Source organism: Lipotes vexillifer, unplaced genomic scaffold, assembly GCF_000442215.2.
Source record: "Lipotes vexillifer unplaced genomic scaffold, Lipotes_vexillifer_v1.1 scaffold236, whole genome shotgun sequence".
NCBI lineage: Eukaryota > Metazoa > Chordata > Mammalia > Artiodactyla > Lipotidae > Lipotes > Lipotes vexillifer.
In genome coordinates this window covers 2,519,153-2,532,113 of record NW_006773295.1, presented here as the reverse complement: position 1 = coordinate 2,532,113, position 12,961 = coordinate 2,519,153, and the positions used below count along the sequence as shown (strand labels likewise).

Here is a 12,961-nt window from a genome sequence, read left to right as displayed (position 1 = left end):
CCCCCCGGACCGGGGCACGAACCCGCGTCCCCTGCATCGGCAGGTGGACTCTCAACCACTGCACCACCAGGGAAGCCCCGCTTATGATATTTTGAAGTAGCGTTTACATAGAGTGAAATACACAAACTTTAAGTGTAGTATTTGATGCCAACTGGGTCCTATGAAATCCACACCCCTGTCAAAATATAAAACATAACCACTCTCCAGGAAGTTTTGCATCTAGGCTCCTTTTTGCAGTGTGTTCCCATGAAAACCATTCCCAGACACCTACTTGGCTTGATAAAGATGCTTTTTGGTTTTTTTCCCCAAAATCTGCTCTCCTCTGAACAAACAGATTAAATCTGCATGACGGGGAAGAGACCTGGTCTCTGGCTAGCAGCATCAATACTAAGAGCTCACAGCATGTGAGCCCTGTGTTAACACTCAACACCCATTCTCTCTTCTAACCCTCCTAACCAACCCCCAGGATGTCATCATTATCAGCATTCCCATTTTACAGGTGAGGCAACCAAGGTTTATTCAGATCCATCATTTTTCCAAGGTTACCCAGCAAGGAGATGGCAGAATTGGAATTTAAATTTAGGACTTCAAACTTTTCCCTTGAAGGGCTATTGTGAGAAAGCAAGTAAGGATAATAAATGTTTCTTGGATGAATGGATGGATGGATGGATGGGTAGATGGATGGTTAGGTGGATGCCAGATAGTATGGAAAGTGCCAGGGAATCAGCAAAGGACAATATGGGCCGGGTTTCTGACTAAACAAATAATTATTTGAATTACAGTAGCAGAAAGTAATACGAGAGAGATGGACGTGGTACACTAATGATAGCCCAGGGAGTCAGAGAAGGAAGGGAGGGAAGGAAGGAAGGAAGGGAGGGAGGGAGGAAAGAAGGAAGGAAGGGAGGAAGGAAGGGTCCAGTTCAGCAGAGAGCAGGATAATAAGCAGTCAAAGGCAGGTAGGAGGCAGTGAAGGCTGAGGGACCAGTGCACCTGAAGCTGCCAAGTCAGGAAGGAGCAGAGCACGGATGAGACAGTGAAAGAACCAAGTAGCTGGCAGGTGGGGGAGTTTGAGGGGAGAGCATGTGGGTGGCGTGAGCCTGGGAGGATGCAAGGGCCAGGCCACACGGGGCTTGAAGGTCAAGATAAAAACCTTGGACTCAGTCCCATGCAGATCGATGGCATTTGTGAGTTTTAATCTGGAGGCAGGTGTGGGGGTGATAAGAGACTCACTGGGGCAGGGGAGAAACTGAGGCTGGAGAGAAGGCTCATCCTCCTGGCTGACTTTTATTGAATCCCTACCATGTGCTTATCCTTTTTCATATATTGTCTCATATAGCCATTTTCCCATTTCCAGATGAGGAAACAGGACCAGAAAGCACCGGGTCGCACAGCTGGGAAGTGGCAGGGATGGGACTCACACCCTGGTCCCTTCTGAACAGGCTTCTTCTGATGTGCCCCTGCCACTGACCCCTGTCTGTGCCCTGCCCTTTGCAGACAACCGCTGCATGGACAGAAGGTTCCTTCCAGCCAAGTCCAAGCAGCTCATCGCTCTGGCCAGCTTCCCAGGTGCCGGCAACACATGGGCTCGCCACCTCATCGAGCTGGCCACCGGCTTCTACACCGGCAGCTACTACTTCGACGGTTCTCTCTACAACAAAGGTGAGGAGGCGGAGGGGAACAGGGAACGGGGGCAGGAGCTCGGGAAGGACCCCCTGGGAGGGCATGGGAATACCCCTTCCTGAGCACCTACTATGTGCTGCTCAGCTCACCTGGGCATGTTTATCGAGACCTACTATGTGCTTAGTACCTTCCCTTCACTTACATCCCACAAACATTTCCTGAGTATCATGTCCTGGGTACCTCACCTGCTTCCGTCAACATTAGACACTTATCAAGCACCTACTATGTGCATGGGACCTTCCCTCCATTTAAGTCATTCCTTCAGCACTTACTGTATGCTGGGCACCTCATACAGGAAACTGAAGCCCAAAGAGGTGACACGATGTCCCAGATCACTCATTTGAGTTGGAAACACAGCCAGTATCTTGACGGTCTGGTATTGATACGTTAGCATTCTGACTGGCTTTGAAGAGCCCATCCAAATGCCTCAACTCTCATGGGCATGGGAGGCCAAGATGGAGAAGAGCACAGTCTTGGGCGGCAGGATGGCTTAGCTTTGAACCTTAGCTCTGCCTCTCGCTAGCTCTGTAACTTGGGCAAGTTATTTGCTCTCCCTGGGACTCACTCAGTTTCGTCATCTATCAAATAAAACCCGAAGAGGATTTTTGAAAGGATCAGTTGTCTACTACATGAAAAGGGCTCAGAGCAGTGTCCAGCACGGAGTCGGTGCTATAGAAGCATCCTCCAGCTACCCAGAACGTCTTTCAGTTCCTCAGCTTTTGAAATGAGAACCTGATCAGGTCCCTCCTTCCTTTTGCTTAATTCCTTTTAAGGGCTGTGTAGTCTTTCTGGTCCAGTACTAAAACTCTTCATCAGGACCCCCTCTTGCCCTCTGCTCTCCTGTACCAGTCGCTCATGTGCGACACATTTCTTCCCACCCACCACAGGACCTTTGCACCTGCTGTTCCCACCACCTTTCCCTCCTCACTTGGGATGGTAAATTCTTCCTCGTCCTTCAGTTCTCAGCCTAAGCACCTCTTCTCCCAGGAAGTCTTTCTGGATGCTGCCTGACTAGGTCAGTGATCTTGGCCAGGCTGGCTGGGCTGCTCAGCTGCAGACTGCAGGTTGGACCCATGTCTGTTCCATGGGTCTCTCACCATCTGGGACCAACAGGCTTCCAGGGCATGTCCTTCTCACAGTGAGAGCAGAAACACACAAGAGTGAACAGAAACGTGATGCATCCTGAGACTCTGGCAGAGACCCATTTCCACCTTCAATCCGCTGGCCAAAGCAAGTCATATGGCGTGCCCAGCATCAGTGGGGTGGAGATGTAGACTCCACCCAAAGAGGGATCCTCCAGCACATCACTGTCAGGCCCCTCTCGTGGCACGTACGCATGATTACTCCTCTTCTGTAGCTCTAACCACGGCAGTGACTTTACATTCATTTATGTCACTATTCAAATTATCTGGCTCTCAAAAACTAAGACCCATGGATGTTTTTGTAAATCATTTTCTCCCTGCACAGTGCCTGGCATGTAATAGGTGCTCTATAAGTATGTGAGTAAATGAATGAGTGGACAAATGAACGTCTGAGGATTTCTGAAGGGGTCCAGGAGGGGGTGGGGTGGACCTCCCTCAGCTCAGTGCCACGTTCCCTAACCCCCTGGTTGTGGGAAGGGTTTAAAGGTGAGCGGGACCACTGGCGCAGCGGGAGGACCATCTGCATCAAGACGCATGAGAGTGGCCAGAAGGAGATCGAGGCCTTCGACGCGGCCATCCTGCTCATCCGCAACCCCTACAAGGCCCTCATGGCGGAGTTCAACCGCAAGTATGGCGGACACATCGGCTTTGCTGCCCATGCCCACTGGAAGGGCAAAGGTACTGCTTTGGTGTGGGGGGGCGGAGCCCTAGGGTGCAGAGGGCAGTGCGAGGGGCTAGTGCTGTCTCCTGCCAGGAATCCAGGAGGGCATCCTTGAGGGCATGTGTGTAGGTGTCCAGGTCCTGCTTACAGATGAGGAGGTATGCTTTGCACATCCCACCATACCCACCAGCATCACCCTCTGTGAGCCAGGTTGTTACCATGGCACAGTGGTTAAGGGCATGGGCTCTGGACCAAGACTCCCTGAGTTCAGATCCCAATTCCACCACTTCCTAGAAAAGCTCCCTTCACCTCCATGAACTGAGATTGTCCTGTTTATAAAGTGGAGGTAGTAAAATCCAAGAATTTAACCCTTTAAAAACACTCAGTGGACCCTCGTGTTCAAGACCCCTTTCCTGGGATCTGAATCCAGCCCAAGGTCAGTGGCTGAGTGGCCATGAGGTCACCTATGAGCTCCTAAGATCATCATTCTATGAACCCCCTCCACTACTCTGGATTGGAAAACTCAGAGAGGTTAAGTGACTTGCCCCAGGTATAGCTGGGAAGTGACAGTGTCAGTCTCCGAGCGCTAAACTTCATTAAGATGATCTGAATTTGATGTTCACCTCTGGTGTTTAGTAGATTCCAGAATGGAAGAACGTCTCAGTACAGAGCAGCGGCCCACAGTAGTGGGGAGAGCTCCGAAGTCAGACCCAACCTCCTCAAAATCCCATGTCAGTTATCACCCATATCTCCATTACCATAATGAAAGTCACCTCCATGCATGACCAGAATGTCAGCAACACCCCAAGGTGAGAGACAGCCTGGTAGCTAATGCCTGGGTTAGGTTCACACAGTTCACCCTGTGTCATGGATGGGGCAGGCTAGTTTCAGGGAGGTGAAGGCACTTTTCCAGGAAGTGGTGGGGCAGGGGTTTGAACCCAGGGAGTCTTGCTCCTGAGCCCACGCCCTTAACCACTGAGCTATGATAATGAGTTAAACTGAACGGCTGTGGCTACAGATCCCCCCGCTCAGAGCTCCTGATGCCGAGTAAGTACTCTGTGAACGTGAGCCCAGCCAACCTCATCCAGCTTCAAGGAACCAGGCTGCTGCAGCCTCTAGGCCCAGGGGTGCTTCCCACTCCTCCAAACCCTCCCCCTGGCCCCCAGCTGCTCCACGCTCCAGCCCCTCCCCAGAGAGAACCGGAGCAGGCAGGACAATGTTAACTCAGCCAATCACATTCTCAGCACTGATGTCATAGATGAAAACCCTTCGGCCTGCCTGACCAACTGTGCCCTGGGTTCCCAGTTTGCTCAAGGGGCCTGTCTGTCCCTTCCCCTGCTTCACCGCCCTCTCTCAGTGAGGGGGTGGAAGCTTGGACAGGTGATGACATTTGTTCCCAGGGGTAAAGAGACCTCTGAATTATTTATTTGTAGAGCAATCAAAAATGACCACTGTTTGGGGCCAGGCTGAGAAGTCTGCAGGTGCCAACAGCAGGATCCTGTCCCGGGAGCAGATGTTCTGCTTGTCAAGCTGGAAAGGACCTGGGTGATCGCTGAACCCAGGTGTCCTCAGCCCCAGCAGCACATCAGAATCCCAGGATGTGGGGAAGTCCCAGTGCCAAGGCTGCACCCCAGACGATTACTGGAGTGAAGCCTGGGCACTGGTATTTTTTAAAGCAGTGTGCAGGCAGGCCTGAGAACCACGGATTCATTCTCTATTAATGGGGAAAACGAGGCCCAAGAGAGGTAGGGCCTGCCAGAGTCACTCGGGCACATAATGGCAGGACTAGAGTCCAGCTCTCCACCTCCCAGGCATCCTACTGCCCCAAGTAAAAAGGGAGGGAATTCACTTGGGAAGCTCATATGGGACCAGGCACTTAGCAATAATTATCTCATTTAAATCTTCTACTTACCTGAGGAGGCAAGAAGGGCTGCCACAATCACCATCCCAGGAAGGGAGCGAGTCATGTGGCGGAGGCCCCAGGAGTTGAGCGAGCTGAGATCCAAACTCAGGCATTAGCTACCAGGCTGTCTCTCACCTCGGGGTGTTGCTGACATTCTGGTACATTCAGAGGCTCCCCCCTCCTGGCATAACCCCTCGTCTCAGGTTTAGGCAATTTCCTAATTCCTAGGAGCCACCTTGCCTCTTCCTTATTCAAGACAGTTGGGAGCTTTAAAACCAAAGATAAGGGAAGTGTCAGGACAGGCTGAGCCCAGAGGCTGCAGGGGATGGGAAAGAGGAGATTTCAGGACACACACCTCCTATAGGGGGCCTGGGGCCCCCTCATTAGTCTGGGTTGGGAGGGACCTTCTCCCAGTGCTTCCTCCCAGGCCTGACCCAGGTCTTCAAGTGCTCTGCCTGAGAGCCTTCCCCAAAGAACCCCATCCCCACGGACCCCACCCACCCATTCCTCTCATTTGCATTAACATCTGACCCTGTAGGCACTTGAGTTTGAGACCCTTGCCTGCTCCAGCAGTGTCAGTATCACTTGGGAATTAGTTTGAAATGCAGATTCTCAGGTCCCACCTCACACTTACTGGATCAGAATTCTCATTTTAACAAGATTCCTTCCAGAAGCTTCTTGTGAGCTTTCAAATTTGAGAATCACTGCTTTAGGACACCCTCGGCCGGGAATGTGAGGGTTACTCCCACCTAAGAGCAGAGGTCACTCACCTGCTAAGAGATCACTCACCCGTGTCCCCCTCCCAGTTACAGCTGGGTTGAGGCTCGTGTCACCACCACCCGCCCCCCGGCTTTTGTTTCCATAACATTGATTTTATGATATCCCTGGAGTGGGCCCAAAGCAAAGTTTTATGTGATATGATTACACAAGGTGAATTGTCCTGGATCTGTTTAATGAAACAGAGACCGTGTTTAATGATTCCGTGGAGAATTAAATACAGTTAAGCTATTAATCAGACCCCGGTTCCTCCCTTTGACAAGATGAAGCAGAGAGTGGCCAGCGCGTGTCCCGCCGGGCCCTTGTGGGGGACAGTTCTGGCAGAACCAGCACTCATTACCAGTGGTCCATGGCATAGTGTGCCTTTATTACCCAATTTGAAGGCAGCCATCAATTACCGGGAATCCTGAGCTAAATGAGGGCTTTTGTTTTTCATTTTTGTTCTTCATTCCAGCGAATCATTCAGGAACCTCAAGTGAGGGGTCTTTGCTCTAGGAAGGGGTGGGGAGGGGGCAAGTATCTGCTGCCCCAAAATGATGGGCCACTTGGGGCATCTCAGAGATGCTGGGGACCAACATCAAGAATAATTGTAGCCAACATTTATCCAGCGCCTCCTTTGTCCCAGGCCTGGTGCCAGGGTCTGCAAATCTTATTCCATTCCATCTGTATGGCGTGTCTAGGTTGGAGGTCTTAGCACAGTTGCCATTGTGCAGATGGGTAAACTGAGGCTCGAGGAGACCTCCTGACGTCCCCAAGGTCACACAGCCAATATGGAGAGGAGCTGGGTTTTGAACCCTGGCAGTCTGACTCCAAAGTCTTCTGTGAACAGACCCGTGTCTTAGATGACACCTGAAGGTGAAGTAAGCGGATGTAGACTAGGATCTGGGGCGAGAAGAGTGCTGGAGATGGTCAGATCAGGTGCTCTTAAAGGGTTTGCCAGGAGGGCAGGAGCCAGGCTCAGTCTGGGATAGATGTGGATTCAAATCCTGCCCTGGACACCCGCTGTGTGGCCTTGGGCAGGTGGCTTCACATCTCTGAGCCACCTTTGTTCCCGTGTGTAAAATGGAGCTAGAGTAATTCCTACTCTCCAGGCTTCTTGTAAGGGGCACTGCATGAGGTAGTGTGTGCAAAGTGCCCAGCAGAGTCCTGGCACACAGTAGGTGCTCAGGCAACATACATTCCCACCCCAGGGAAGTTTGCAGTCACAGGGATGCCATGTCATCTCCCCCCAACCTGTGCCCAAGGCCAGGGGCACCATCTGGGGGATCCAGGCCATCATGCAGACAGGCCCTTCCTTTTTCTTGAGGACCACCCTCCAGGAACCTCTTGAGATGGTCACAAGTGGCTAAGCCTGGAAGTCCATGCAGATCTGTGTGTTACTGGGTGACCAAGTGGCTTCTAGATCCATCTGGGTTTCTGCCATGGGAGCAGCAGTTGTCCTGAATCACCAGGGATGCTGTGAGATGACTCAGGAATGGGAAAATTCTTTCTCAGAAAGTAAAGCAGAGTATACACATGCTAGATTTTTTCCTAATCACACAGATACATCTGGTCTTATAACAGTACGGGCCCAGTTAGCTAGATACATTGTAAATAATCTATTTGAAGGATAAAAGATATCTTTGTCGGGGGCTTCCCTGGTGGCGCAGTGGTTGAGAGTCCGCCTGCTGATGCAGGGGACGCGGGTTCGTGCCCTGGTCCAGGAGGATCCCACATGCCGCGGAGCGGCTGGGCCCGTGAGCCATGGCCGCTGAGCCTGTGCGTCCGGAGCCTGTGCACCGCAACGGGAGAGGCCACAACGGTGAGAGGCCCGGGTACCGCAAAAAAAAAAATATATCTTTGTCATCAGCATAAGTATTTCCCAAGCGGCTGTGGTGTTCCAGGGGGTCACTGGGGGAGCAGGAGCCTCACCACAGATTCTGATGTGCTCTGCGAAGAAAGAGAAGCCCTTTATCACATCACAGCTTGGCGGCTGGGAATTTCAATTTAGTTCAACAACCATTTATTAAGCCCCTGCTGGGTGTGAGGCAGTGGGAGGGAGTGGGGGTGAGGCTGCTGGTGCCTAGGAAAGATGGGGGCCTGGAATCAGGCAGGCCTGGTCTGGATGATGCTTCCCAGCTGTGTGACCTTGGGCAAATTACTTCACGTCTCTGAGCCTCAGTTTCCTCACTGGTGACAAATGAACAGTAGTCTTTTCCTTTCAGGGTAGTTACTATGATTAAATGAGATAAGGGGTATCCATCATCCAGCAAAGGATGAGGATTTAGTTATTAAGAACCAGCTGGGTTCCCCACCCCAGCTTGGGAGACTCACTGAGCCTCGTTCAGTAAACATATCCGTCTGGAGGGTGCAGGGTGGTGCTGCCCCTGTGAGAAGCAGCGGGTATGGCTTCAGGGTTCTGGAGTACAGGCCCTGTGATTCTCCAGCTGGGGCTCAGAATTGAGGCTGCAAATCCCTCTCTCTGTTCCCAACATCCTCCAAGACCCCCCTCCTGGGTTCCCCTTTATCAGAGTTTCAACAGCTCCTGGGGCTGGCTGGCTGGCTGTCTCTCTGAGGTCTTCTCCAGGGCTCTCTGGTGAATTTCCCACATTCTGTTGTAGCCTGTCTCTTGAGTCAGGGGATCCCAAACACATACTCCCAATCTGGGTGACAATCCATCCTGTCCTTTTACCATGGCAAGGGAACAAACAGCACAAAGAAACAGTGTGTCATACTTCAATAAAAAGCAAAGAAAGAAAGATAGGATAGAAAGGTGTCAAAATGACAATGTAAATAATCTGATTTAAACTGCCCTCAGCCCAGAGGAGGTACCTGCCTGAGCCTGGGGAGTCAGGGAGGATGACATCTCACCTGAGAACAGAATAATCACAGTAATAATAATAGCCAACGTTTACTGAGCACCTCCTGGGTACAGGGCACCATGCTGAAAATTCTGTATGCTTTTTCCACTTCTCTGTACAAAGGCCCTATTACTATCCTGTGAGAAGATACTGTTACTACACAGGATAACTGTTCCTACCCAGGATAACTTGGTAGTAAAAAGCCCAGACTTTGATGCCAGACTGTTTGGTTTCAAATCCTGGCTCTGCCAGTTATTAGCTGTGTGACCTTGGGCAAGTTACTTAACCTCTCTGTGCCTGAGTTCCCCCTTCTGTAAATGAAGAAAACGATGATGCCTGCCTCACAGTGTTCTTGTGAGGAATAAGTGAATTGATAGCTCTATTAGTATATTTATTACACTCTATATTAAGATCAATATATATTAAAATATAAAAATGGAGTAACAAGGATTTATATATAAGTCTGTGCCTGGCATGGAGTAAGCACCAGACAGATGTCATTCTCCCCAGAGAGAAGGAAGGGCTAAGATGATTCCAGGCAGAAGCAGCAGCCCTGAGGTGGGAGGAGGGAGGCGAGTTTGGTGATCTAAGGGTTAACAGGGGTGGCGCTGTTGTGAATTGCCAGCGCCATCTGACCTGTGTCCTTCCGCTGACTTGGGCCTCCTTGCTCTGTCCACAGAGTGGCCAGAATTCGTAAGGAACTACGCCCCGTGGTGGGCCACGCACACACTGGACTGGCTCAAGTTTGGCAAGAAGGTGCTGGTGGTGCACTTTGAGGATCTGAAGCAGGACCTCTTCGTCCAGCTGGGCCGGATGGTCGGCCTGCTGGGTGTGGCTGTCAGGGAGGACCGACTGCTGTGTGTGGAGAGCCAGAAGGACGGCAACTTCAAGCGCTCGGGGCTCCGGAAGCTGGAGTACGACCCCTACACGGCGGACATGCAGAAGACCATCTCTGCCTACATCAAGACGGTGGATGCGGCCCTTAAAGGGAGGAACCTCACGGGCGTTCCCGATGACTACTACCCCAGATGATGGGTCGGAGCGGGGCGGGGAGCTGGCAGTCCAGACCAAGCAGGCCCTGGGGACTCCAGACCCCTGGGGGCCCACACCCATCAGTCCCCTCTTCGATTTGGGGACAATCCCCTTGGCTGCGGTTGCCTTTCGCTGAGTTTCCTGCATGACAAAGGAGGCTCAAGCGAAGAGATTGTGCAGGCACGCCCCACCTACTCACACCGCGCCCCCAGAGATGGAGGGGGCAACTGGTTTAGGGAGCTCTAGCCACATGGACCCTTCTCTGTCTCCCCTGTCCCTGTGCCCACCACTCTGGGCTCCACTTGTGGGAAGGAGGGCTCATGGGCGTCCCAGAGACAAGGGTGCCCCACCGCAGGTGTTGAGGACCCTGGTGCAAGAGCTAACGAGAATGCCATGGAAAACTGTGGCCCCAGACTCCCTCCGTGCTGAGCTGAGCACTCATAGCTTCCCCGTCTCTGCCCCACCCAGGAAGCGCTGATGCCAGGGTTTATCCTGGCCACTTCTGTTTGCAGAAAGATTGCTGGGAAGTTTCTCTGCGGCCTTATGTGTCTGACATTCTGGGTGGGTCAGGGAAGCAATGGTGCTCAGAGCAGGTTAACTGGGGCCACTGCGTGGGGTCACTGACATCCCAATTCACCCCCCTACCAGGTCACCGTGCTCCTGAGAAATGACCGGGTTCCTGTCCACCTCGAGGGCTGGAACTCTTCCCTTTCCTCCCCAGCTGTATCCAGGTGGTGACCCACTTCCAGGGTCCTCAGGCACCAACCATTATCTCACCAGGACGGCCACAAGCCACGTGCAGAATCTGAGTGAGAATGAGAGCTCTGGTAACACACCTCCACACCGTGGGGTCCAACACGTTGATCTGACACTGCCCTTCTGACCCCTACCAATAAGTCTCTTGCTATCCAGGAGAGAGAACAAGAGTGCTCCAAATCAGGTGGAACCATGAGCGAAAGTGACCCCCACTACCTTCCCAGACCATAGACCTCCCTTTGGTCATAGGCCAGCTTCTCTTAGGGGTTTAAGGAACGGGGTGAATGGGATGGTTGTTCATGTCCATACAAACGCTGCTCTTTTGATGCTGAGACATCAAACCAAAGGATTCCCGAGGACCTGAATCACTGATCATCTATCTCAGAAAGCATTGAGATCCAGGATCCCATCTCTCCCCCCACCTTGGGTACCAGTGATTTCGCATCCAGCCCACATTTGTGCACCTACACCATCCCCCCACCATGTAGGTGCAAAAGCCATAGCTCACAGCTCTTTGCTATTCTGTCTGGAGCAGCCCCCCAAGCAGCCTTGGGGTGCAGATAAATGCTCATTCCCAAATAGCCAAGAGACTATGGAGGAGGCGAGTATAAAGAGATATATTTTTTTAAGAGGAATATGACTAATACATTCCACCCCTTCGAACGTGGCCGTGCAAAGAGAAGGGCCAGGGGATTGGACCTGTGGTTCTCTTCCCTGAGCCCCTCATCTGTAGGATTCGGGCCACCCCGGGGCCCAGCCAGGGGGCTCTGAATGTATTTTGTACCGTGTTTCTTTCCCCCAGGCAAATTTCTAGTCGTCTTTCATGAAGCAGTTAGAGGGCTTGGCCTCCCCTCCCTCTTAGAGGTCAGCTCTCTCTGGGAGACTCTGGGTCCAAGACCTGGGCCAGTTCTTTGCTGATGGTCACCTCAGGCCACCAGCCTCCGTCTGAAGATTCCTCAGGTCAACACCATCATTAAAAACAAGTTTTCTTGATAATTCTACCACGTGATAGCCTGTCGTGTAAGGCAAGGTCACAAGTGGAATGTTTCTCTGGTGTGTGTGTGTGTGTGTGTGTGTGTGTGTGTGTGTGTGTGTGTGTGTGTGTGAAGAGACAGACAGAGACAGAGAATGTTCTGGGAGCATCATTGCTTTGGTGTCTGTGCAACTCTAACTGCCTGTGAAGAACTGTGTGTCTTGGTGTGTAACATCGTCTCTGCCTCTGTGTTCAACTGCCCTTCTGTGTGGTGATGCTGCATCCCCCAGGCTGGTGTGATGACCACCCAGTGTCTGTGTGCCCTCTCCAAAAAGTGCCACCCAAACCCTGGCACTTGAGAAGGAAGGAAAGCTTTGTATTCCAGTGGTCCCCAGGGCAGGGGACATGCCTGGCCTGCAAGCCGGGACACGTAGGCTCTCATCCTGCTGTCACCTCCGGTACATTGTGACTCCAGAACTCAAGGAGAACGAACAAACAGGGCCCAGCATCTGCTGACAGCTGGGATTTCCTCCTGATTTCTCCAGGAATCCTGGAGGCCGCTGCAAACATATCCCTGGTAGACAATGTGGGTGGGAGAAAAGGGTGGGGAGGCAAAGGGGATAGTGGGGGGCAAGGTCCTACAGGGACCCAGCTCAGCCTAGAGGCTTTCTTCCCTTCCCCCCATCTCTCTTGCATTGGTTTGTTTTCTGGCCATCCCCACCCCCGTCACTGTTTTTCTTTACACTGCCTCATGCTCTCAATTTCTCTCTTTGTGGTCTCTTTTATTTCTTCCAGCTGCTCATTAAACCTCTTTTCTTTCTTGTCTTTCTCCTCTCTCTCTCCCTCCCCCATCCCTGAATCTCTCTCTCTCTTGCATCGTAATCTCTTTCTTGATTTCTGCTTCTCTTTGTGCAAGCAACTCTCTCCCTGTCTCTCTTAATCTCTGTGTCTCTGCCTGTCTCTTGCTCCCTGTCTCCCTTCCTCCCCACCCCTGTTGTCCTGTCCCACCTCTTCTTCCTCATCTTCCTGGAGAGTGGGGGCGACTCAGTGGGATCCAGACCCAGTGAGACAAATGCTACCCAGGCTGGTAACCAAGGAAGTGGTTTCCTTAGCAACAGAATCTGCAGGCACGCGCTCCACTGCCCCATCCCTTAGCTATTACAGTAAGTACTGAGAGGGCCGGGGGGGGGGGGGGGG

At 52.1% G+C, this 12,961-nt stretch overlaps 1 protein-coding gene across 1 annotated transcript in view; it reads left to right on the top strand.

Moving 5' to 3' along the window:
* WSCD2 (WSC domain sialate O sulfotransferase 2) overlaps positions 1-10,305 on the top strand; it is a 44,087-nt gene extending 33,782 nt beyond the window's left edge. Inside the window, exons 6-8 of the mRNA XM_007448245.1 lie at positions 1,495-1,659; positions 3,300-3,500; positions 9,683-10,305. Coding sequence (XP_007448307.1) covers positions 1,495-1,659; positions 3,300-3,500; positions 9,683-10,035 — 719 coding nt within the window. The 3' untranslated portion in view covers positions 10,036-10,305. The remainder of the gene's footprint in view (positions 1-1,494; positions 1,660-3,299; positions 3,501-9,682) is intronic.
* The last annotated feature ends 2,656 nt before the right edge of the window (positions 10,306-12,961 follow it).